Raw genomic sequence first — 25,601 nt, 5'->3', positions numbered from 1 at the left:
CTGTTACGGCGGTCCCGGCCGCTTCTGTTCCTGTGTCGGCGGTCCCGGCCGCTTCTGTTACTGTGTCAGCGGTCCTGGCCGCTTCTGTTCCTGTGTCGGCGTTCCTGGCCGCTTCTGTTCCTGTGTCGGCAGTCCAGGCAGTTTCTGTTCCTGTGTTGGCGGTCCCGGCCGCTTCTGTTCCTGTGTCGGCAGTCCCGGCCGCTTCTGTTCCTGTTACGGCGGTCCTGGCCGCTTCTGTTCCTGTTACGGCGGTCCAGGCCGCTTCTGTTCCTGTTTCGGCGGTCCCGGCCGCTTCTGTTACTGTGTCGGCGGTCCCGGCCGCTTCTGTTCCTGTTACGGCGGTCCCGGCCGCTTCTGTTCCTGTGTCGGCGGTCCCGGCCGCTTCTGTTACTGTGTCAGCGGTCCTGGCCGCTTCTGTTCCTGTGTCGGCGATCCAGGCTGTTTCTGTTCCTGTTACGGTGGTCCCGGCCGCTTCTTTTACTGTGTCAGCGGTCCTGGCCGCTTCTGTTCCTGTGTCGGCAGTCCAGGCAGTTTCTGTTTCTGTTACGGCGGTCCCGGCCGCTTCTGTTCCTGTGTCAGCGGTCCCGGCCGCTTCTGTTCCTGTTACGGCGGTCCCGGCCGCTTCTGTTACTGTTACAGCGGTCCCGGCCGCTTCTGTTACTGTGTCGGCGGTCCCGGCCGCTTCTGTTCCTGTGTCGGCGATCTCGGCCTCTTCTGTTCCTGTTACGGTGGTCCCGGCCTCTTCTGTTCCTGTTACGGCGGTCCCGGCCGCTTCTGTTACTGTGTCGGCGGTCCTGGCTGCTTCTGTTCCTGTGTCGGCGGTCCAGGCAGTTTCTGTTTCTGTTACGGCGGTCCCGGAGGCTTCTGTTCCTGTGTCGGCGGTCTCGGCCGCTTCTGTTCCTGTGTCGGTGGTCCCGGCCACTTCTGTTCCTGTTACAGCAGTCCCGGCCGCTTCTGTTCCTGTGTCGGCGTTCCTGGCCGCTTCTGTTCCTGTGTCGGTAGTCCAGGCAGTTTCTGTTCCTGTGTTGGCGGTCCCGGCCGCTTCTGTTCCTGTGTCGGCAGTCCCGGCCGCTTCTGTTCCTGTTACGGCGGTCCTGGCCGCTTTTGTTCCTGTGTCAGCGGTCCTGGCCGCTTCTGTTCCTGTTACGGCGGTCCCGGCCGCTTCTGTTACTGTGTCGGCGGTCCCGGCCTCTTCTGTTCCTGTTACGGCGGTCCCGGCCTCTTCTGTTCCTGTGTCGGCGGTCCCGGCCGCTTCTGTTACTGTGTCAGCGGTCCTGGCCGCTTCTGTTCCTGTGTCGGCGGTCCAGGCAGTTTCTGTTCCTGTTACGGTGGTCCCGGCCGCTTCTGTTACTGTGTCAGCGGTCCTGGCCGCTTCTGTTCCTGTGTCGGCGGTCCAGGCAGTTTCTGTTTCTGTTACGGCGGTCCCGGCCGCTTCTGTTCCTGTGTCGGCGGTCCCGGCCGCTTCTGTTACTGTGTCGGCGTTCCTGGCCGCTTCTGTTCCTGTGTCGGTAGTCCAGGCAGTTTCTGTTCCTGTGTTGGCGGTCCCGGCCGCTTCTGTTCCTGTGTCGGCAGTCCCGGCCGCTTCTGTTCCTGTTACGGCGGTCCTGGCCGCTTTTGTTCCTGTGTCAGCGGTCCTGGCCGATTCTGTTCCTGTTACGGCGGTCCCGGCCGCTTCTGTTACTGTGTCGGCGGTCCCGGCCTCTTCTGTTCCTGTTACGGCGGTCCCGGCCGCTTCTGTTCCTGTGTCGGCGGTCCCGGCCGCTTCTGTTACTGTGTCAGCGGTCCTGGCCGCTTCTGTTCCTGTGTCGGCGGTCCAGGCAGTTTCTGTTCCTGTTACGGTGGTCCCGGCCGCTTCTGTTACTGTGTAAGCGGTCCTGGCCGCTTCTGTTCCTGTGTCGGCGGTCCAGGCAGTTTCTGTTTCTGTTACGGCGGTCCCGGCCGCTTCTGTTCCTGTGTCGGCGGTCCCGGCCGCTTCTGTTCCTGTGTCGGTGGTCCCGGCCTCTTCTGTTCCTGTGTCGGTGGTCCCGGCCACTTCTGTTCCTGTTACAGCAGTCCCGGCCGCTTCTGTCCCTGTGTCGGCGGTCTTGGCCGCTTTTGTTCCTGTGTCAGCGGTCCAGGCCGTTTCTGTTCCTGTTACGGCGGTCCGGCCGCTTCTGTTACTGTGTCGGCGGTCCTGGCCGCTTCTGTTCCTGTGTCGGCGGTCCAGGCAGTTTCTGTTCCTGTTACGGCAGTCCCGGCCGCTTCTGTTCCTGTGTCGGTGGTCCCGGCCATTTCTGTTCCTGTGTCGGCAGTGACCCTCGCCACTTCTGTTTATGTGACTGTGGCTCCTGCCAGTTCTGTTACTGTGTCGGTGGTCCTGGCCACTTCTGTTCCTGTTCGTGAGTCATCCCCCTGGACTTTGAGGATGACTCGTGACTAACCCTTTCTAGATCTACATGTATTTTCTGGATTTTGACTTTTTGCTTCATTTTTGACTTTTCCTTTGGATTTCCCTTGTTGTGCTTGTTTGTTTTGTTTTTGTTTTTACATTTTAATATCTTCAGGCATTCCATCAATTAAAAAAAATTTATAACAAACATTGTTGTGCTTTTGACATATGAAAACATCCATATGCATTCAAAATATCTGTCTGTAGCTGTTGTGTAGAGCCCAGTACTTCTAGCAGTCTTCATTTTGCGAGCGTGTGGCTGGCTCTTACATTTATGATAAATATTTTATTAATGTAAAACCTGTCACTGTAGTCAGGTGAGTCCTGTATCTTTTATGTGTACGTTCAGTTGTTGCCCATACAGAGTTTACTGCACCCCACCAGGCTTTTCATAAGAGAAGCTATGAGCATTGATTAACTGGAGGGACAGATACTTGGCAGGAGGAAGATAACATGGAGGTGGGAGTCACAGAAAGCACAAATTGAAAACAGTGAGTGGAGACAGAGACCAACAAACATGGAGTTTGGGGACAGTGAAAAACAAACACAGAAAAAACAGGCACAGGATATGAGCGGGAAAAAAGAACCCAAAAAAACAGGAGAATGAAGGAAAGTGACATAACATCAGACATATTTATTAATGCTGGCACAATTTTATTTTTCTAATTTATGGTTCTGAAGCCCACCAAGCAAGAGATGTTTCATTAAAGGCAATGTTTACGATTGTAATAAAAAACACTTTTTATAGAATTCAGAAGATGTTTCCTCACCATTTGTTAACTCTCTAGTCTGTCTACATGCTTAAAACCGGTTTAATGTGTTTATGAAGCTAAATAAAGAAACAAACTGGCTCGGTCTAGCTAGCATACCAGTCTTTCTCTCTTTCTCTCTGATCATGGGGCATTCAGAATTTTTTAGACAACGGAGAGAACTCCAAACAGCATACACAGAGAAGAGGATATTGCTCTATTCCTGCTCCATAGGTGGGTTATTTCTGCTGTTTCGGATCACTTAAGGTGGAAATGTCTCCAAACTCGGCAGACGGCTAACGGCATTACTGAAACTGCTACAAAACAAAACAACTCAAATTACAGATTAGCTTCTATGGTAATTCAACCAGTGATTAAAAATCACAGACAAGTTAAACTTCAGCCACATATAACAGTTGGTTTTTTTTTTTTGGTTTTTTTTTGTGACAAACAAACACACTGTTCCACCTTAAAGACACAGAGCTTCTAAATAAAAAACCAGAAAACCACAATCATAGATGTTCTCTTTTAATGTATACTCTAGAGTTCTACAAGGGAACACACTTAAAAATGAAGGTTCTACAAGGGCACTTCATTAAAGGTCATTTAATAAGAACCTTTTGCATGATAAATGAATAGGTTCTACAGATTGATGGAGGATATATTATAGATGGTTCCATATAGCACCTTTTAGAAAAGGATTCTATATGACACTGATGCTGTAATCATAGAAGAACTCTTTTTCGTGCCATATAGAACCCTTCTATAAATGTGCTATACCCAGCTGAGACACTTTTTTTTATTATTTATTTACAGACACTGGGGCTTCGTAAACACATTAGATTGGCATGCAAACTAGCAAATGGTGAGGAAACTATTACATTTATTATCAGCTTTCCTCTTATCCAGATAGATCCATTCTTTCTTTTGTTTATAGTCAGCATTAGAGCATGTTAGAGTAGGTAATACATCTGAAGTTAACTAAGAATGGATAAATTTAATGAGCTACTGTGCTCATGTCAACATAGTTATTATATGATATAATACAATTCAGAAATTCTCTAGTTTAAGTTTACATTTTCAAATGGATTATATTGGTTTACATGCAGTGCTAGACTATTGGGCCAAAACGTCCTTCTCAGATGAAAGGAATTCATGTAAAATGCTTCTAATTTTGCACCTTCTACTTTTCTGGGAAGGCTTTATACTAGATGTTGGAACACAGCTGTGAAATTGATGGCATTGATGGCATGCATGAGAACATTAGTGAGGTCAAGTACTGAGGTAGGATTAAACTTACTTCTGGATTACAAATGACCCTTTGGCTATGCTTTTAGATAAAAATGGACACCTACCTTGTTTTTAAGTTCAGTGTCCATTTTATCAGCTCCACTGACCATACAGGAGCAAATAAAGACTCTAATGTGCCTGATGCCCTGCATACTTTCTTAGCCCCTTTCACAATTTTCATCAATGGTCAGGACCCCCACAGGACCAGTACAGAGCAGTTATGATTTGGGTTTTGGATGTTTCTCAGTGCTGCAGTGACACTGACGTTGTGGTCATGTGTTAGCCTCTGTTGTGTTAGTACTAGTGGATCAGACACAGCAGTGCTGCTGGAGTTTTTAATGCCCTCAGTGTCACTGCTGGACTGAGAATAGCCCACCGACTAAAAATATCCTGTCAACGGTGTCCTGGGTCCACCGATGAAGGATTGGAGGATGAGCAACACAAACTACAACAATAGATAAGCTACTGTCTCTGACTTAACATCTAAGGTGGACCTTGAGGTTGGTGTTTCTACATAGGGTTCCTTGAGCAAAGAATAATGGTATAACGCTCATAGAACCTTTGAAGCACCTCTTTTTTAAAAGTGCAACTGATAGAAGTGAGGGTGTGGGACACATTTGCCATTCATTTTCTTTGTGGAAGTCAAAGGAAAGCAAAAGAGTAATTAAAGACAGCCAAAACATGGCACAAATCACAACACGTGTTATTGATTCATTAGTCTCAAGGCATCTTGAGTTATGCGAGGATGTGTGGATATGGTAATTTCACAGTGGAATTGACTGGAATTGAGCGAGTCTGATTGACGCCCTTCACCATGAATGTCAAAAACCACAAATAAAGAGGTTTCACTGACAGATGTATATCTTCCTCATCACTCTTCTGTGCTTATTTGATTCACTAGATGAAAATGACTGCAAATCACCCTTCCCCCACAGCGTGAGACCATTCTGGTTTTGAAGACGCAACATGTGCAGACAAATCTCACTCTGAAATCAAGGCCATGCTTTCATGAGCTGCAGTAGCAGCTCCAGAAATTGCCAAACAGCAAGTCAAATGGGCAATCTGTGTTGTATACAGAGGGACAAAGATAGACTATGTGTGGGGGTTGGGGGGAGAGAGAAAGAAAGTCACAATTGAGAGGCTGTTTGGACACTTTTTCAGCCCACACCAGCTCTATGAGGGGTTCTACAGCTTCATTTTCAGAGCTGAGGAGAGAATTTGACAGTATGAAAAACTTCTAAAGCGAATAAAGGAAGCAAGGGCCTGTCTCACCGAGAAAAGCAGATGGAGAGACAGTGCCGTTGCTACGAGAGACCATCACGCTGATGCCAGTCTCAACGAAGGGAACCGAAAACTCCACCACCTCCGACCTCTCCTCGTTGATGGTCAGTGAGCCAATGGCCATGTCAGCTCGTTTGGAAACCACCTTGTGAGAAGAGAGGTAAAATTCATTAGGAATAATATTAAGAATAACAAAATAAAATAAAATAAAATATTAGGTGTACAAATAAGTGGGTCTGGTGCAACTACATCAATGATATAGAACTGTAAATTAATTTATGTGCAATCAAAGCAGACTTAAGTCTAAAAATAAAGTTGGCTCTACATAAACAGCTTTTTTTTTACATAGGCCTACAAAAAAATTATGTTAGAATCTAAAATCTGTGGAAATAAATTGAATAGCATTTTTGTGTAGCATATTATTGTAGTTCAAAATTCAAATATTATCTGGCTCTTTTGTGATTTAATGGAATGATTATTATCTTTTTATTCAGCAACAACAAAAACTATCTATAAATCTAAAAGTTACATTTTTTAGTAATTTAACATTTTAATCACCATCTTTGAATCATCTAAACCAAATCTCACATGTACTTTTGGATATAATGTAATCCACAAAAACTGAACAAATCAATGCACGTGTTGAAGAATAAATTCTTTTAGCTTGCCAGTTTCAAACGGCTTAATTTTTTATTTTTTTTTATTAAATATCAATAGTCATTTTTATTACAACACAAAAGTCACCATAAAATGACAAAAGAGTAGGAAAATGTCTAAATTTCCAAGTACAAAAAAAGCATTTAAACCCTTTGTACACTTGATAAAACAAATAATATAACATCGCTTTCAAATAGAAAGCATGTAGTGTATCTCAATTTTTGTGGGATCTTATGTTGCTTCAACATTTGAACACAGCTGTTGCCCTTCACAACTGTGTGAAAATTTCATGATTAATAGACCAATAAAAATGCTCCAAAATTACTTCTACTGAAAGTTACAAAGATTTTTTGTTTTCTTTGGAGTTACATTTTATTTTTATTTGAACATCTACAATGTTAACTCACATTGTAAAGTAGGACTCCACTAAAAATGGACAAAGAGTCTGCCCAGATTATTCATTGCCAGTTACATCCTTAAGCTAGGTCTCCTCCAGAACGCTAAATGCTCCCAAACTGTGTCATAGTTAGCAAATATTACATACAGAATATAGTCCAAACACAATGAGCTGTCCAATAGCAACGTGTTAATACCAGTCCACAAAGAGGATGTGAGTGCAAAGCTGCATTAATTTTGTTACAGCTCAGAAGCCAAAAACTCTTAATGTAGCCATATAACTTAACTCCGGCATCCATTTTACGTCAAATAAAATCTTGCTGTTTTCTTTATGACTTTATTTTTGGGATAGGACTTATAAAACCTTGCTTGAATTTATTAGCTTATAGCTCATTGAAGATGAGGCTAGCAGTCAAGATTCATTGACACCACAGGAATTTTATTATGTCTATGCATAATACATGCTGAATACAATGAGAGAAAATGAATGAATGAGTGAAATCAAGAAAGATTAATTCTGTCAAAATGGAGGGAGCCCGAAGGATGTGATGCTGCACTGCAAAATGCTCTATTACAGTCTCAAAATATATCTAACATTAAATAGAGATATATAATAAATACATATTTGAATATATAGAATATATACTAAATATATTCCACTGTTTTCAACCATGGGTTGTTTGCACCAATGGGGGTTATGTCTGATTGTAAACCACAACATTTAAACCATGGTAACTGCATTTAACAATATGTTTTTCTTCATTTTTTACATTTCTGCATGCTTTCCTTCACTTCCTTTTTACATGCTTTCCTTCAGTTTTCCTGTACTTGCTACTACACATGAAGTTGTTCTTAAGATCATTATTAAGTACCCATATTTCCATCCATTCACTCATTTAATCATCCTGATTGGGGTCTCAGTGGGTCCATAACCTACCCAGAATCAAACCAATATTTTATTAATTATATCATTAGTATTGTTTAATGTGACTTCACATAAAATGTACTACACACCAAATGGAGTTATGGTATAACTCAAGTTCTGCCTTAAAATATTCATTCTGCAAATTCCACACCCTATCCATGGTTTGCAGGTGACATACTTTTATGGAGCTAAATCAATGACATAAGTATTTGAATTTGAACTTTGTTTGAAATTTGAATTATTTAAGCTTGTCATTTTATATACTTGAAATTTTAAGGGGATGAAATTTTGATTAAAGAATTCAGATCATTCATTCATTGTCGGTAACCACTTATCCAGTTCAGGGTCGTGGTGGGTCTGGAGCCTACCCAGAATCACTGGGCGCAAGACTGGAACACACCCTGGAGGGGACACCAGTCCTTCACAGGGTGACACACACATTTACTCAGCTATCACATCCATTCTACCAGGCCCTGGCTCACTGATTCAAGTTTAGCACAAAGCTATGAAATAAAGAAACAGCTGACCTCCCCAACCATTCCATTCCACTGTCCATCAATGTTCTTCCCGTGCCGGCCGTTGGTCACCAGATAGAGGTCGTAGGTGAAGCCCACTATTTTGGCTAGTCGCTTGAGGACGTCGATGCAGAAACCTTTGCAGCAGTGCTTCATGGACTGTATTCCTTCCACAGCCACACTATTGAGAAAAATATGGAGGGTGACAGAAGATGGTAGATTAGGGAAGATTTGAGTTTATTGATCCTGGCACTCACCCTGGGGTACTGTATATTCATAGCAGTGTAGTGAAGTCAATCACTACATTGGGGGTGGGGTGGGGGGTGTTATCCTACTCTCCTCCAAAAGATACACAGTGCAGTTTCTAAAGTGCTGAGCTCAGACCTGCAATGACAGAAGTCCTGTTTTCCCTATTATAGGGAAGCTGGTATTTTAAAGTAAAAATATGTCATAGTATTCCTTTAATACCATGCAGTGAGTACTAGAGAAACTAATTTAGCTAATTTAACTAATTTAGGTTTAATAGAGCATATTAATTAGAGTAAAATTAGTGTTTAAAAGCAATAGACAACCCTGGAGGACTACTGTTCTCACAGCAAAACAACCCCCCAACCCCCATCCCTCGTTTGGGTTCATTCAGAAGCCCAGCAACTTTTAAGGTGGAATGGTATATTTGAGTAAGGAGCCAACTGTAACTTTCTGAAATTAAGGAAGCTCAGGGAGAGTCTTTCTGGACAGTGGCAAAATAGGATCTGTCCATGTATATAACAAATACTGTATTACAGTATAACTGATGTACTATGTTAAATTGTTCTTTAATTACAATGAGTTCCGAAGTGAAAGCATCTTACTGGTCTCAGAAGTTTAAAAAGGCATTCTCTTTTTAGGAGCCATAGTGTATCCACCCCTCTCTCCAGCCGAGGGAGAGCTGCAGAGCTTTTCTCTGTCTCAAACAAATTAACAGTCTCACCGCATAAATATGGAATAAAACACCTTTAAAGAAAGTCTTTAGTGTTCGAATATGGGACATCACTGTATTCCATATTTTACTAGAAGATTGGAAATCCTGTTGTTTTGTTTGAAGCGTAACTTGTCTAAGTATTAATTCACTTTGTTACTGAGGTTGTCTACTTTTATGCAGTTAGGGCTCTTCTGAATTTGGAGTCAGTTCCACGTTAACAAATGTAACTGGAAGAGCAAAAATAACTCATTGTTACCCACATATGGAGCAGGAATTGAGCAACATTCTCATCTCTTTTCTCTTTTCATGCTTTTTAATGTTCAAATTTTTCAATCTGAACCACAACAGAGAGAGAGAGAGAGAGAGAGAGAGAGAGAGAGAGAGAGAGAGAGAGAGAGAGACCTCCCAAGCAAATTTGAAATTCGCTTAATTTGTTTCCCATTTACTGAGCCAGTGCTACATACAAACACTAGACACTTTTCCACCAGAGAGCTAGCAAATGGTGAGATAATTATCTTGGTGAAAAACATTGCCTTTACGCAACACAAACAAATGACTTATTAGTGTGAAAGACAAAGTGGGGAGGCTTTATCTAAGGAAGAAAAGCCAGGGAGGCCAAGAGAGGAAGTAAAGAAGAAAGGTGTTATATTAAGAAAATATTGCCATGGAGGACCACCAAGTCATATGGAATAGCTGCCAGTGTGAGGCAATGACACTAGCTCCATGCCTTCATCTTTCAGCGCTGTGGGTAATGAGGGTGAATGAAGCAGAAGTAAAGGGACTCACATACAAATTATTGAATGTGTCAAGTCTGTTCCTACTTGTTTTAATCTATTTCCACCATTCCTTGCCCACAACTGCAAAGCTAAACCACCACTGTCTCATGTATATATATTGTACTTTTTTAATGTAAGATGTATTTTTATGTGTGTACTGTGTGCTTGTTTTGTATCTCATATCAAATATGTACCAAGATAATGGGGGTGCAGTAGCTTGACTTTAGCTCTGTTCCTTTGAACTGTGCTCTGTTTTTGCTCTTGTAACAGCTGTATACGGTATGTTGCGATGGATTTTCTTTTGGCAAGCCAGCCAAAATTGCACTTGATGTAAAAGGGCATTAAAAGTCTAAGACTGTTGCTTGGGAGAGTAAGGGAGAGGTCAGCGTTAGTAGGCGAAAGTTTGAATTTATTAAAATGAAAACAAAAAGACTGACTGGAATGAACTAGATTTCTTTATAAATAAACAAGAAGAAGAAAAAACAAACAAGGAACAATAACTGGGGCCCAAGAAACTACAGGAACAGGAACTGCATTTAACTTACTGTATAATGCTGCTTGATCCTGAACTGGATGTCAGAATTAGAGCATCCAAGTTGAGGCTTCATGAAGCACCTTCAGCTTTCAAGATCAAGCTCCACAAATTTTAATAAATGCTAATAATAAATAATTTAATTAAGAATGCTGTTAACGCAAAACTAGAGTTACATTCACACTGTAGATAAAAGTTGCCCAACTCAGATTTGGGCCACGTTTATATTTGGTATTGAAACCTAATCCATATCCGATCTTCTGCGTCTGAGCAGCCAAATCAGAATTCATATGACATTTGCCTCACTACATGTCCACTGAGAATGATCTGTGGACTTGGGTCTAAAGTGTTTTAATTTCAATTTCAGGTGTTTAGGAAAAGGAAACTGATGGATAATAGCATTCCCATCATTTACACAGCAAATTCAGTAGCGTTAAATCAACATTATTAGTGTTACATTTACACTAATGGTGTTGATTTAACACTGGTGAATTTACTGTGTAAAAATGGCTTGAAAAGGAAAAACTTATAGACCAGGGATAGAACAACATCCTCATCTTTTCAGACTTTTCAAAATTTGGAGCTCTCTCCACCATTCAAAGATATATAAATAAATAAAAAAATAATAATAATAAAAAAAGAATGAAACCACTTAATCCAGGTCCCTGTCTCTCACATATAGCTTGTGGAAACTGGTACTAAATGTTTAATAAAACAAACCCAAGAACATTTTATCATATTAGTTCTTCATCAGTTTTATATTGGTCATATGGGTATGAAGGCTGCTTAAATGTAGATCAGATATATTAAACTCATTATGATAGCACTGGTCTCTTTCTCTTTGGAGACCAAACTAATTTGCACTTAGAGTGAAAGAAATTTCATTTCATGTTTTAATATTCTATAAAGTCTTTAATTTGTACTGATTTTATAACATAGAAATCATTTGAAAAAAAAAGTTGTCTGAAGCATTGTCCTTTTGCGCATGTGGTATAGTTTAGGAGACTGATCTGTTCAGACTAATGTCAGATATAGGTCACATTATATAGATAGTGTGAACGGAAGTAAAAGTACTGTTACTTTGATTAAATTCTACTGAAGTACAAGTAAAATTACCAGTATAAAAATGTAGTCAAGTAAAAAAAAGTGTATGTGTGTGTGTGGGGGGGGGGGGGGGGTTCTCCTGTGTTGTGCAAAGGGGATATAAATTATAAAGGGGATATAAATTTCAAACCAGTTGGAACAATTTTACAAATGAAATGAAATGCTCATGAAGAGGCCTGAAGATATGAACATGACTATTACAATATATATATATATATATATATAGTTTAATAACATGTCACCAGCAGGTTGCTAGCTATGAATCCCTTGAGAGAAATTAAGTTATCATCACAGCCGGGTACTTTTAAATACAGAGCTATAATACCTCAAATAGAGAAATGTGCAAAGTTCAGCAAAGTATGTTAATACATACATAGAATATGAAAGTATGGGAGATAAATAAAATTAATTGGTGCAGATAGAGTCGTAACACAAAGGTAACAGTTCAGTAATACCAACAAACAAACACTGATGTATTTATTGCTAATTTGAACCTCTTGCTAAAATAAGAAAACCTATTTTTAACTACCAATGAAATGGTTCAACAATTATTTAATGTACCTGTACATGATCTGTATGCGCAGTTTGATATTAGGTTTTTTAAGCTGCTAAGTCTCTCTTGGCAAACACAGCTTACACTGCATTATAAAGATGTCGCCTTTCTTGCACTTGAAGCTGAAGTGGTTCTTTAAATATGGCCAGGGGTTAATTTCTCTCCAGAGTAACTCAGAATTCAATGGGGTTACACATTTAGCTGGGTCTGCACCAGTGAAGGAGAGATTACTCTCCAGCTCACCATTTACTCAGGTAGTTTCACTCAGGTGCGCAATTTTTTTTTCTTGCATTTTTATTTATATTTTTACTCAGTAATAGATGTGATTTACAATGTAGTGAAGTACAATATGTAAAGCAAAATGTATTTCAGTAAAGGTAAAATTACCGATTTTATAAACGACTTTAACATAAAAAACTACTTCATTACAGAACCGCGAGTAAATGTAATTCGTTACTTTCCACCTCGGAACAGCAGAACATAATAATCAGATTTTACCTGCTGTGTGGTTTAGAAATATGGTATATATACATATTTAATAAAACAACCTGGACTGTTGAGCAGCTGAATTTTATAGCAAGGAGAAAATGGAGAAATGATTTCCACTTTCCCAAAAACAATGACTGATGTCCTCAGTTCACAAATGATTACTGAACTATTCTGAAAGAGAAGCTGGTGGAATACAGTGTTAGAGTTGTGCTCAAAAGTTTACATACCCTGGCAGAGATTTTGCTTTCTTGGCCTTTTTTCAGAGAATATGAATGATAACACAAAATCCAAATGGCCGATCAAAGGTTCACATACTCTGGTGATTTTGGCCTGATAACATGCACAGAAGTTGACACAAATGGTTTTGAATGGCTGCTAAAGGTAACATCCTCACCTGTGACTCGTTTGCTTGTAATCAGTGTGTGTGCATAAAAGCTGAGTTAGTTTCTGGGATCCAGACAGACTCTTGCACCTTTTATCCAGCCACTGACGTTTCTGGACTGTGAGTCATGGGGAAAGCAAAAGAACTGTCAATGGATCTACAGGAAAAGGTAGTTGAACTGTATAAAACTGGAAAGGGATACAAAAAGATATCCAGGGAATTGATAATGCCAGTCAGCAGTATTCAAACTGTGATTATCAAATGGAAAATCAGGGTAAAAATCAAACCACGGTCAGGTAGACCAACTAAAATTTTGGCCTCAACTGAAAAAGGAAAATTGTTCGAGATGCAAAGAAAAACCCACAAATAACATCAGATGGAATACAGGACTCTTTACAAATTAGCAGTGTGGCTGTTTCAAGATGTACAATAAGAAGGCACTTGAGGGAAAATGGGCAGCATGGTCAAGTTGCCAGAAGAAAGCCATTACTGCGCAAATGCCACAAAGTATCTCGCCTACAATATGCCAAATAGCACAGAGACAAGCCTCAAAACTTCTGGAACAAGGTAATTTGGAGTAATGAGACCAAAATCAAACTTTTTGTCCACAACCATAAACATTACATTTGGAGAAATGTCAACAAGGCCTATGATGAAAGGAACATCATTCCAAACTGTTGGAATGATGAACTGTACAAGCATGGAGTTGGATCGCTGATGTTTTGGGGATGTGTGAGCTACAAAGGCACAGGAAACATGGTCAAAGGAAAGATGAATGCAGCACGTTATCAGCAAATACTGCAGGCAAATTTGCACTCATCAGCCCGGTAGCTGCACATGGGATGTACTTGGACGTTCCAACATGACAATGATCCAAAACACAAGGCCAAGTCGACCTGTCATTGGCTACAGCAGAACAAAGTGAAGGTTCTGGAGTGGCCATCTCAGGCTTCTGACCTCAGTATCATTGAGCCACTCTGGAGAGATCTCAAGCATGCAGATCATGCAAGACAGCCCAGGAATTTACAGGAACTGGAGGCTTTTTGCCAAGAAGAATGGGCAGCTTTACCATCTGAGAAAATAAAGAGCCTCACCAACTACCACAAAAGACTTCAAGCTGTCATTGATGTTAGAGGGGGCAATACACGGTATTAAGAACTGAGTTATGTGAACTTTTGATTAGGGTCATTTGAAAGTTTGTTGTTGTCTTAAAAGGTTTAAAAAGAGAGAAAACAGTTGTTTGAAAATAAATGGGTTCACCCACCTGCTAACCATGAGTGGAATATTTGTGTGTGTGTGTGTTATCATTCATATTCTCTGAAAAAAGGCCAAGAAAGCAAACATTCTGCCGGGTATGTAAACCTTTGAGCACAACTGTATAAAGAGACCCTGTCCCAACTTTGAAAATATGCTGGAAACAAGAAAAAGTATAATCTGAGTCTATATACCAACTATACCAGCTATAACATTATGACCACTTCTTTGTATCTACACTTATCTTCCATTTTCTCAGCTCCACTGACAATACAGGAACACATTTTAGTTCTACAATTACAGATTGTATTCCATCTGTTGCTCTGCATACATTGTCTGCCCCATTTCACCCTGTCCTTTAATGGGCAGGACCACTAAAAAGCAGCTATGATTTGGATGGTGGAGGTGCGCTAGTGTGTGTCGTGCTGGTGCAAGTGGATCAGACACAGCAGTGCTTTTTGAGTTTTTAAACATTGGGTCCACTCGCTCTCCGCTCTGTGAGACACACCTACCTCGTTGGTCCACCCTATAGATGTAAAGTCAGAGACAGTATCTCATCTGTCGCTGCACAGTTTGTGTTGGTTGTCCATCAGTGGACACAGGATGCTGTTGACTGGATATTTTTTTGTTGGTGAACTATTCTCAGTCCAGCAGTGACACTGAGGGCTTTAAAAGCTTCAGCAGCACTGTGTCTGATCCATTCATACCAGCACAGCCAAAGTGCTCCTGTGTGGTCAGTGGTGTGTTGACACCACTGTGCTCCTAATCCAGTGATTATTTAGTATATGTTACAATGTTACAGACTGAACAAACATTTTTATCATATAGAGAATGCCATTTATTATAAAGAGCTTGTGTATAGCCACTACACAGAAACAAGCAATAAGAATTTGTATACATGTAGAAAATATATATATATATACAAGCAAATAACATTTTACAAACACGAACAAAGTTCTTCCTTGTAGACAACTACTGCCACCCAATTTGCACTTGAAAGCAGTTTAACTGTGCACAGGTGGAATGTGTAAAGGCTCCACAACACCAGGGGGGATACAGACATGACAGGGGAGGAGATTTGAGCAGGTGCTTTCACTTTCAGTGCTCCTCAAAAAAGCTGTCACTATCGCTATAACAAAACTGCAGATCACTTTTTACAGTATTACAGCATTAAAATTGCTTCCATGTTTTTGTATAAAATAGTATTTCTCCGATCAGATGTTCCCTGGGCTGCTCAAAGTCCTTTCAGTAATATCAGTACACTGAGTATAGACAAATTTGACAAAAAACATTTGGCTTGTCAATATTTTTTAATGAGCTATGAGCCTCTTGTGAATAAATGATGTGCGGACAATATGTTTGATTGTTTATTGTTGATCATAAACTGGAGAAATTCACAGCTGAGTTGTACTACATGGAAATGCCTGATCAATAGGATAAATATGTCTGTCTAAAGGTACTAATTTATTGCACACAGTAGCTAGAGACCATGCTTCTTTCAGTTAATTTAATTACCTTAAACTGCCATTATGTACAAGCAATTCCTTTTTCCATGATGTATGTCAGGGGAGATTAGATAAGTAAAGTGTAAATGAGTGAAAAATAAATTGTTTGCAAAAGAAACTATCCTAACACCCAAGCAAGACCTGGTAGATTAAGGGTGTACTCACAATAGGCAATCCTTTCTGTGTACCATACACTGGGTGTCAGAGGGTGAAGTATCACAGAGTGTTGCATAATAAGGAGAAAAAGACCATTATTACTGTTAGCCTTATTAGCATTTTCATCATAGGATCTAATAAAACTGTTAGCATGTTAGACTCCAATGCATTTCTCTGCTCTTGTGACTGAATCTGAGTGAGTTTTTCATACACATATCACATATTTATGTTCACTCCTGTTTTGTTTTAGAGTGTAATAGACTAAGGTCACAAGCCACATACTCTTCTTTTTCTCATAATTTTCCCCCTGTTTACAGTGGTAAATAATCTGATCCAGCTGTCCCGGCATCCAGAGAGTGGAACAGATTCTTGGCGGATAATGTTTAATCTCAACTGTCTGCCTAAATTATTCCTCTGGTTTGGCTTAAAATTCAGCAAGTTTGGCATAAAGTTTAAGTAGTTCTCCTTGTCTAAAAAGTGTGCGTGATCAGTGAGTGATGTTTCCACACAAAGCCTAGGCTAAATCCCAAATGTCTCCCTACACCCTCCATAGAGCACAGTGTTGCTCATAAAATTATGTTTTCTCACACTGTAGGCATTGTATGTCAAAACAATTTTAGTCAGTTACATTTCCCTGTTAAAAATGTCAAATATTCTGGGTGTATTTGATTAGTTTTATTATCTATGTTGGGCACTGTGTAGGGAGAATGGCACTATTTGGGATGTAGCCTGAGCACCTCTATTGACTGACACAGATGAACAGAGGTCTGTTTACAAATGTAATGTGGATAAACAGGTCGTATATTTCTTTTACATCTAAATGAGGACTAAATGTGTTGACAGAAACAATAAAACAATTTAAACACCATAGTTTTTATTTGAGTTGTATGTTTGAGTAATGAGTAGGTCCCTAATATGGCAGATATTATACCAAGTAACATCACATGTAAACTCAGGGTACAGGATACAAGGTATACTGCAGAGGTACAGGGTTTGCTGGTAGTGTTAGCAGAGATATTTGATAAAATTTGCAATAAATTGAATATGACCAGATTAGTATGCAACTGCATAACTGTATTTTTGATATGAATGCTACCAATAATAAGTACTTCCCAAGGGTAAGTCAATAGTTATAAAAGGTAAATTAGTAACATTTAATTATCTTGCAAATTCCTTAATAAATATTTATTAATGTAGGATGTTCTTTAGGAAATACTTTCACAGCACCAATATGCGTTTGCAATTAAGAATGACTATGTTCAACTTTCAATTTAATGGCCAGCAAAATGTTACACCATGAAAATAAAAGATACATGCCTTGCAGCTTACAAAAGTATTTCAACTGCAGTAAAGTGGTTCTTCTGAATGTCTGTTTACAGAATTCAACACGTTGTTTAAATACATTTAGAAAATGTTTGCATGCTGTCTTGCTTATAATGTTAATCTTATATAAGTAACTATTAACTGCTTATTAATCATTATTTACTGCTAGCTAATAGTTAATATACTGTTAAGAAGCCAACCTTAAAATAAAGTGTTACCAGTTCTTATACGTGCAGTATGATTATAGAAAAATCCCTGCGCATTATAATGGATAAATCTATAAGACATGTGCAGAGAGTCACTGCCAACAATGACTCATAACATGCAGTGCTTTGCAAAACCATCTTTTATTCAAAATAAAAACTACTGTCTGACGACATATACTGGCTCGGGTTTGGAACATTAAAACACGGTGTGAGTGTAGGCCATCAGGGGACTGGGGAGGTGGGACATTTCAATCTGGCCAAGTATGAGTACACCCAAAGACAACTGTCCCCATCAGATAAAGAGAGCTTTCATCTTTGAGAGACAGGAGAAAACGAAACTACACACTTCTGATTTTGGGAGATGTGGAAGCATTGATTCAAACTGAAAGAACGTTTCCAAAAAGTAACTGAAACCTTGCAATGAAGAACCATGTGTCATTCATTATCTGTAACCGCTTATCCAGTTCAGGGTCGCGGTGGGTCCAGAGCCTACCTGGAATCATTGGGTGCAAGGCGGGAATACACCCTGGAGGGGGTGCCAGTCCTTCACAGAGCAACACAGACACACACACACACACCTACGGACACTTTTTTGAGTCGCCAATCCACCTACCAACGTGTGTTTTTGGACTGTGGGAGGAAACCAGAGCACCCGGAGGAAACCCACGCGGACACGGGGAGAACACACCAACTCCTGACAGACAGTCACCCGGAGCAGGAATCGAACCCACAACCTCCAGGCCCTGTGTGACTGCGACACTACCTGCTGTGCCACCATGCCGCCCCTAACCATGTGTCAGCCATTTCTAATTTTTTAGTAGCACTGCATGCTTGTTCAGTCTTACTTTATTCACTTTTATTTTGAAATAAAAGGCAAAGAATTATTTCAAGTTTAAAAAGTGTTTACAAATATGTTAATAATAAGCGTTCTTTGTTTCTCACTTGAAGGTTGGGCACTTTAAATACTGAAAAATCAGAAAAGATATTTCCTTCCAGAAAAAAAGTCTATATTTAAAATGACAGCTGTGACACAGCAAGTATGAAGGCTGCGTGGGAGTGGTTATTCAAATGTGACAGGGCCTTCACTTGACATAAATTATATCAAGCAGTAAACCTAAACAGCCCACAGAATCACGCCCAGATTGCATAGCTGCCACATTTAATACATTCCTGGCTCATATTTGCAATGACAAGTAACATTTAATGTAAAACCTCCAGGAAAATGCAGTTTGTTTGCTACGCAACCTTTAAAGCTGCACTATGTAAATGTGGGGGATTTGGAGACCCCTCTGGTGGAAATGTGTTTAACATGATTATGTCCTGGACTCACCCTATAGTTGAAGAGTTTTAATTCATTTTTACAGCACTGCCCTGAAATCAAGGGGGAGGAGGAGGGAGGTGGCGACTTCCCCATCTTCCTACAAAAGTTACATAGTGCAGTTTATGCAGTGCTGAGCCCAGAGTAGCAATGACAAAAGGCTCTATTCTCACTATTACAGGTCATAGAAGGTCATAGGTCACAGGTTTCATAAAATTAAGAGTATATTTCCTCGCCATTTGCTAGATCCTCTCTGGTCCGTTTGCTCTGGTATTTGTATGCCGCAATGGCTCAATATATAGGAAATAAATTGAAGTGTATCTGCCTGAAATGGCTCTGGCTTGCTGTGCATCACTTGCTAAGCCACTGCAGAGAAAAACGCATCTGGAGATGTTTGGACAGTGGAGGAACATCCAAATACTGAAAATCATGAAAAGATATTAGGGTGATTCTCAATTCCTGCTCCATATGTGGATAATAATGTTTTTTATTCTGTTTCAGATGTATTAATAACTTAAGGCTAAGTAATAAGGTTACCAAAATACCATCAAATTAAACAATTCAAGTTACCAATGAGTTTCTGGTAATTCAAAGAGTGAATAAAAAATTAGAAAACAAGTGAAACAAGCTACAGTTGGCTTCTTACCATTCCACCTTAAATTGATAATTGCCAACTGGAGGGGGAGTTTGTTTTGCTGTGAGAACACTAGTCCTCTGGAATCGTCTATGTGGCCTTTAAGGGAAAATACAGTTGTGGTTTTGCTTTAAGGACAAATGACATTGTCCATATAATTCTTGTCAAATCCCATATCTCTGATTTCTGAATTACCTGAACTGTAACCATTTTGAGACTTATAGGGTTATTCACAACACACACACACATACATACACACACACACACACACACACACAAACATACACACACACACACACACACACACACAAACATACGCACACACACACACACACACACACAAACACACACACACACACACAAACCTGGTGTTGAGGGGCAGGCGGCAGGGCACCGAGTCTCGGATACAAGAGCCTGTCCCAGGGTCAGCCGGCTCCACAATCACAAAAGGCCTCTCCTCCAGAGTGACCACCCGCAGGTGCTGGCTGTCGTCCAGCGGCTTAAGGAAAGGGCCGTAACGGGACCAGGGCGGATAACGAAGACGCAGGACACCATTCTCCCACCAGCCCACCTAAATGATGGAAAATATCACTGATGCATTATTCAGTTGCTATTAGTCAGCCTGTCAGCTCTAATGCTATTAATGGTAGAGGTAATCTACTTTTTATGTATTGTAATCAGGTTTTGGAGTAAAGAAGTCTCAAGGAATGCGGGAGACAGCTTTAGCATTAGTATTAACTGACGGTCACTTTCACAGTTAAATGGAATATTTTGTCTTTTTTTTTTTTTTAAACCAAGGGTCACATAAATCTTCTTATGTAAATATTGACCATAAGTTTTCTATTACACATTAACTGAGCTGCATAATATTTTTTTCATGGGAATGTTTAAGTGGGAACTGTCTGACAAATTTCCCTGAAATATTTATTCTAATATGTCAAATACGTTTATTACATTTAAGATGTTGTGTTCAAGCAGCCGTTAATCTCTATCTGCCCCACTGGTCTCATAGTGTTCATTAGGATTGTCAGTCATATTCAAGCATTTCCTATAATTATAATAATAACAACAAAATAACAGAAAGAGACTCCCAAGTGGCAAAATCATCAAATGTCCAACTTGCATCTCTGGCCTTTTCCAGACTAGCTTCCAGACTCTCAGACTTAAAATTCAAGTATATTACCAACATAATTTACTCCTCTATACCTCAAGGGGATAACATTAACTTTTTGTAAACATCCAGAAAAGTTGGTTTGGAAGGTGGCTTCACACAGATCTGACCTGTTGAGTTACCCAAAATTCCTAGGAAAATGTATGTACAAATACGTAAAATGGGACAAAGTCTAAACTCTAGATTCTAAAAACTAGAATAGAGTACCAACACATTTTTATTTTATACAGAATACAGTTCCAAATTCAGTAGAGGACCAATCAATTTCCTAATTCACTTTAAAAGAGTTGTAAATTAATTTCAAACAGAAACAGAACAGCATTCCAAATTCAACAGAATAGCGATCACAATTCAGTAGAACGTTGCAATATTTTTTTTCTTCTAATACTATACAGTTCCAAATTAGAGATCTGATATAATTCCAAATTCAACAGAATCTAGTTTCAAATTATATAAAATAGTGTTCCCAATTCTGCAGAATACAGTTCTAAATTCAACAGAACAGAGTTGTAAATGAATTTCATATTCCATAGGAAAGTGTTCCATATTCAAAACATTTCATGTGTATGTCTTCTAAAGTAAACAATACACAGTTCACATGCAGATTTTGGAGTCAATATCAAGCATGGAAACAGCTCAACCTTTTTATTCCATGGGGCCAGAGTACAGATACTGACATTGAGCAGATGTCTTGACCCTATTATCAGGAGAGCACTAGTCCAGTGTGGTGGCTATGGCTTCACTTGGAGAGGAGCCTGCACTAGCATCATGTGACAGGATCTATATCTAAAGAATGCGACTCTAAACCAAAATGACTTAGAATATAAGCTGGTGGGCAGCTGCTTAATTCAGGATTGCTTTTCAAATTCATGACAATAAAATGCAAATGAGGAGCTGAGTCCTTTAGTGTACACATCCGTTTAGGGTTTATTCTCATCATAGTTCATCACATCATATGGATCTGCTTGCTGTTTGGGCATTTCTCTGTTGTTATGGAAACAAAGTAAATAATGTGGTAGACCTAGGCCATACAGGAGCACAATTCGCATTCCATCTGTTGCTCTGCATGCATTCTTATCCCCATTTAACTCTGCTTTTCAAAGGACAGGACCCCAAAGGACTACCATAGAGCAGGTATGTTTCTTGAAGCATTTTGGGTTCTTGAATATGGCTTTCTAATTTTTATCTGTTATAAATATTGAAAGATACACTTTTTTGAGTTTTGTGAGTGTGTGAGTGTGGAGAACCTTTTAAAGGTTTAAAAACAAACCTCACTCAGTCTTAAGGTCCTTTACACATTTAAAGGTTATTAGCAAACATGGTTCTTTATGGTACCAAAAGTGATTCTACTAAGGAATCATTCAAAGAAAAGTTTGTAGCACCATTATATTTAAGAGTGTACTATTATGAATATTTTGATTATTAATCATGAACCTGTCCAATTAAAAATGCATTACTTAATGAAAGAATTAATTAAAAAATAATAAACCCAACACTTTTTATGACTGACACTATCCAGCAGCATTATATGGCTTCTAACTGAAAGACTCTCCATGCTCGATGAAGTGCTTTGAGACACCCCAGTAGTAATAATGTGTCAGGGCTTTTTTTGTAAAGGATATTGTATTACTCTACAATAAGGATACATTTAATAAGGGTATTTAAGACATTTTTAAGTAATAAGACAATAATATGCATTAATAAACAATTTAGTCAAAATCATTAAGTAATGACAGAAACAAGAAACAATTTTATAAAATCCTAAAAGAATGCTAGTTAAAGCTATTTCCTGTTTATAATCATTAGTTAATGATTAATTGTGACATTACCTAACCATTTATTAAGGCTTATTGACATATATTTTGTATGGTGAATTATGTACCCTTATTGTGAAAGTGTCACCAAAGATTTTTAATCGTGCTTCACATTGGCGACTTTTATCTGCTGAAGTGAAAACAGAGGGTGGTGCATGAAAACAGTTCTTTAAGGAATATAAACAGGTGCTGTAGATGTGGCAGATAGACAATAAGGTGAAAAATGCAGGAGTGTTCCATTGATAATAGTTCACAACTGCCAATGAATGAATAAATGACCAACCAATCACGCCCTGCACTCACCTCTTCCCAGCCCCGCCCTGCAGTGTAGGAGATGACATCCACCAACGGATTGGCCAAGTAGCCATCGTCGTTAAAGGAGTAGTCTCGTCCAGATAGGGTTATGTTACTGAAGTACCTGCCGGAGGAAGGAAAGAGGAGGCAGAGGGGGTGAGAGCGAGAGAGAGAGAGAGAGAGAGGGAGGGAGGGAGAGAGAGAGGGAGGGAGGGAGTGAATGAGTGAAGGAACATATTAAAGAGTAGAAAGGTGATAAAGAATGGGACAGTGGAGGAAGGAAGGGAGAGAGTGGATGATAAAGGGAGGGAAAGTGAGAGCGGGCAGAGATAAAGGGAGAGAGAGAGATAGGAGTTCCATTAGTCACCTTTCCACTCTGGATATTGTGTGTGTTTTGTGCTGAACGCTTCAAGGGACCTTTATATAAAACCTCTTGACGATGGCATTGAAAAGAGAGAGAGAGAGAGAGAGAGAGAGAGAGAGAGAGAGACTGGCAAGTGCTTGACGTTCAATGAAAATGGACGCATGAATGAGTCTGCAAATGAAGAATGGAATCAGGAGGAAATAGTGGGAATAAATGAATGAAAGCCAGGTGGGAAAAAAGGCATGTTTTGAAGGAACAAGTTGGGGTACGTAGGGTCTAAGCAAGCGGATAAATAGAATGACAGGAATTAATTGATCACATGTGCAAAACAGAGAGGTAAACAACTGTGTCTGCGGAAAAGGGGAAAAGGTAGATTGACATGCCCCGGGGGGGACAGGAGGCATAACTCGGTGGGTTTTTATCACTCGTTCGCGTCAGAGATGGAGCGTGCCAGTCATCACGCTGCTGCCTTGTTTTCAATATCGCGCTGTTTAGAGCTCTTAGGATGCCACTGAGAGGTTCTGGGAAGTCGCCATGACAACAGGGTGCCTGAGAGCCGTGCCGAAAAATGCTGAAAAAAAAAATGAGAGGAAGCTTGGTACGAAGAGAAGACGTGGAAAAACGGGCTTTCTGCTCCCCACCACACAGAGGCGAACAGGAGAAATGGTGAAATGGGAAAGGCCTCTTGCGCTCACAATGTGTTCCCATCCTTCACACCATCCGTTTTTCACGTGTAGGACTCGAGCAGGGCCCCTTCTCCCATTCTCCTATTTCATTTTTATTTTAGCCCATCATATTATCGGATGCTCACCCCCCCAGTTTTTAATGAGATTTGTGTCATAACTCTTGCTGCTCAGCCTCTTTGCACAGAAATTGCACTTGATACGCCATCCATAATTTATGACTCTCCTCTGTATCCGAGATTATATTCATTCCAGTGCGTACTGGTTCGGGACAACTGCTTGAGTAAGCTGTTGGTTTAACACCCTTCTAACAGAGCACAAAAATAAAATGGCTTTAGTTTTAAAAGTAAAGTCATTCTTCACATTAACTAAAGTTAGAAATTACGAAATTTTCGCCACTGTTCGGACACTGAACTGTCCATTATGGAAATACCGGTTTGGCAATTATCCACTTGATGATACCTACTCCACACTTCTTGGCTCTACTGCTTTTTTGCTTTTCCATTAGACAAGTCTTGTACCTGGTATGTGCAACCAGGTACTTTATTTCCTGATTGCCTGTGGTTATAAGCAAACTGAGTAATCTTGCAGAGTTCTGATTGGCCAGAGACACTTGCCAATCTTGCAGACCTCCAGCATAAACTTTAGTCTTTAATCTAAAATCTCCATGTCATTTAGAAGAATCTACACAGTACAGTAGAGATCACATCTGAGTGATCTTTTGAAAATAAAAGTTCTTTGTATGATGTCATAGAAGAAAAACCTTTGGTTCCATTAAAAAACAAACAAATTGCTAGCATGTTTATTTAGGTAAAAAACCTTGGGAGATGAATATTTAAATCTTTAAAAAGCTTGTCACACTCAAATATTTTGTGACATCACATATGTTTTTTAAAGGTGGAATGGAGTATTTAAAGAAAAAAAATGACTTGTTTGTACATGGCTGAAGCTTTTTATTCACTGTTACAATTACCACAGAACCTTGTTTGTAACTCGAGTTGTTTAGATTTGCAGCATTTTCTGTCTGTGTTTACTTTCATGAGGTTAGCTGTTTCACAAATATGGAGACAAGTATTATAAGTATTGCAAAACAGTCAATGAAGCGGAATACGTCAATATTACCCACCTATGGAGCAAGAATACAGCAATATCCTCATCTGGGTTTGTGCTTTTAAATGGAGGTCTCTTGTGGTCTAAAAAAACTTGAGAGACAAGTCTAAGTCTGTCCCAAAAAGTAGTGAGCTACCTAAGTAGGCACTGACTATGTAGGTAGAATTGGAACAAATGCCTGTATTCATGAGGTAGATTATCGAGATGTTCTTGCCTACCGCACACAACCAGTTACACAACCTGACTTATGTCAATTGCTCGCATCGCCTCAGTGTTTCTTGATTTTCATCTTGTTGTGATTTGCTGGAGTTGCATCATGGGTAAATTTGCCAGATTTAGGTATCTCAGTTGGCAGCATTTTTAAGGTATCTAAGAACTGGGACAGCCAGGGAGTAGGGAGTGCAAACACTATGACGTAAAACGCTTGTCGCTTACTAGGTTTTGCCACAGACACGTTTTTTACCCATTTACAGACACCAGGCCTTCTTAAACACATTAGTCTGGTTTCCAGCATGCAAACAGACTGGAGAGAATAGAATAGAATAGAATAGAATAGAATAGACTGCCTTTATTGTCATTATATGCATGTACAATGAAATTAAGATCAGCAAATGGTGAGGAAATATCCTATTTTTCTAAAAATTGTGAACATCGAATTGAAGAGCGGCTAGCAAGGGAAGATGCACTGTGAGCTGCAGCGCTCTATGAGGAAAGCAGCCTGGAGACTGGGC

General features: G+C 40.0%; 1 protein-coding gene across 1 annotated transcript in view; it reads right to left on the bottom strand.

Moving 5' to 3' along the window:
• grin2da (glutamate receptor, ionotropic, N-methyl D-aspartate 2D, a) overlaps positions 1-25,601 on the bottom strand; it is a 196,206-nt gene that overhangs the window by 37,916 nt on the left and 132,689 nt on the right. The window contains exons 5-8 of the mRNA XM_066675472.1: positions 22,723-22,837; positions 19,800-20,005; positions 8,254-8,422; positions 5,740-5,893 (exon numbers count right to left, since the gene is read on the bottom strand). Of these exons, the coding sequence (XP_066531569.1) occupies positions 5,740-5,893; positions 8,254-8,422; positions 19,800-20,005; positions 22,723-22,837 (644 nt within the window). The remainder of the gene's footprint in view (positions 1-5,739; positions 5,894-8,253; positions 8,423-19,799; positions 20,006-22,722; positions 22,838-25,601) is intronic.

Source organism: Hoplias malabaricus, chromosome 6, assembly GCF_029633855.1.
Source record: "Hoplias malabaricus isolate fHopMal1 chromosome 6, fHopMal1.hap1, whole genome shotgun sequence".
In the NCBI taxonomy this organism is placed as follows: Eukaryota; Metazoa; Chordata; class Actinopteri; order Characiformes; family Erythrinidae; genus Hoplias; species Hoplias malabaricus.
The sequence above is the reverse complement of the archived record's forward strand: the minus strand, read 5'-3'. Positions and strand labels throughout refer to the sequence as shown.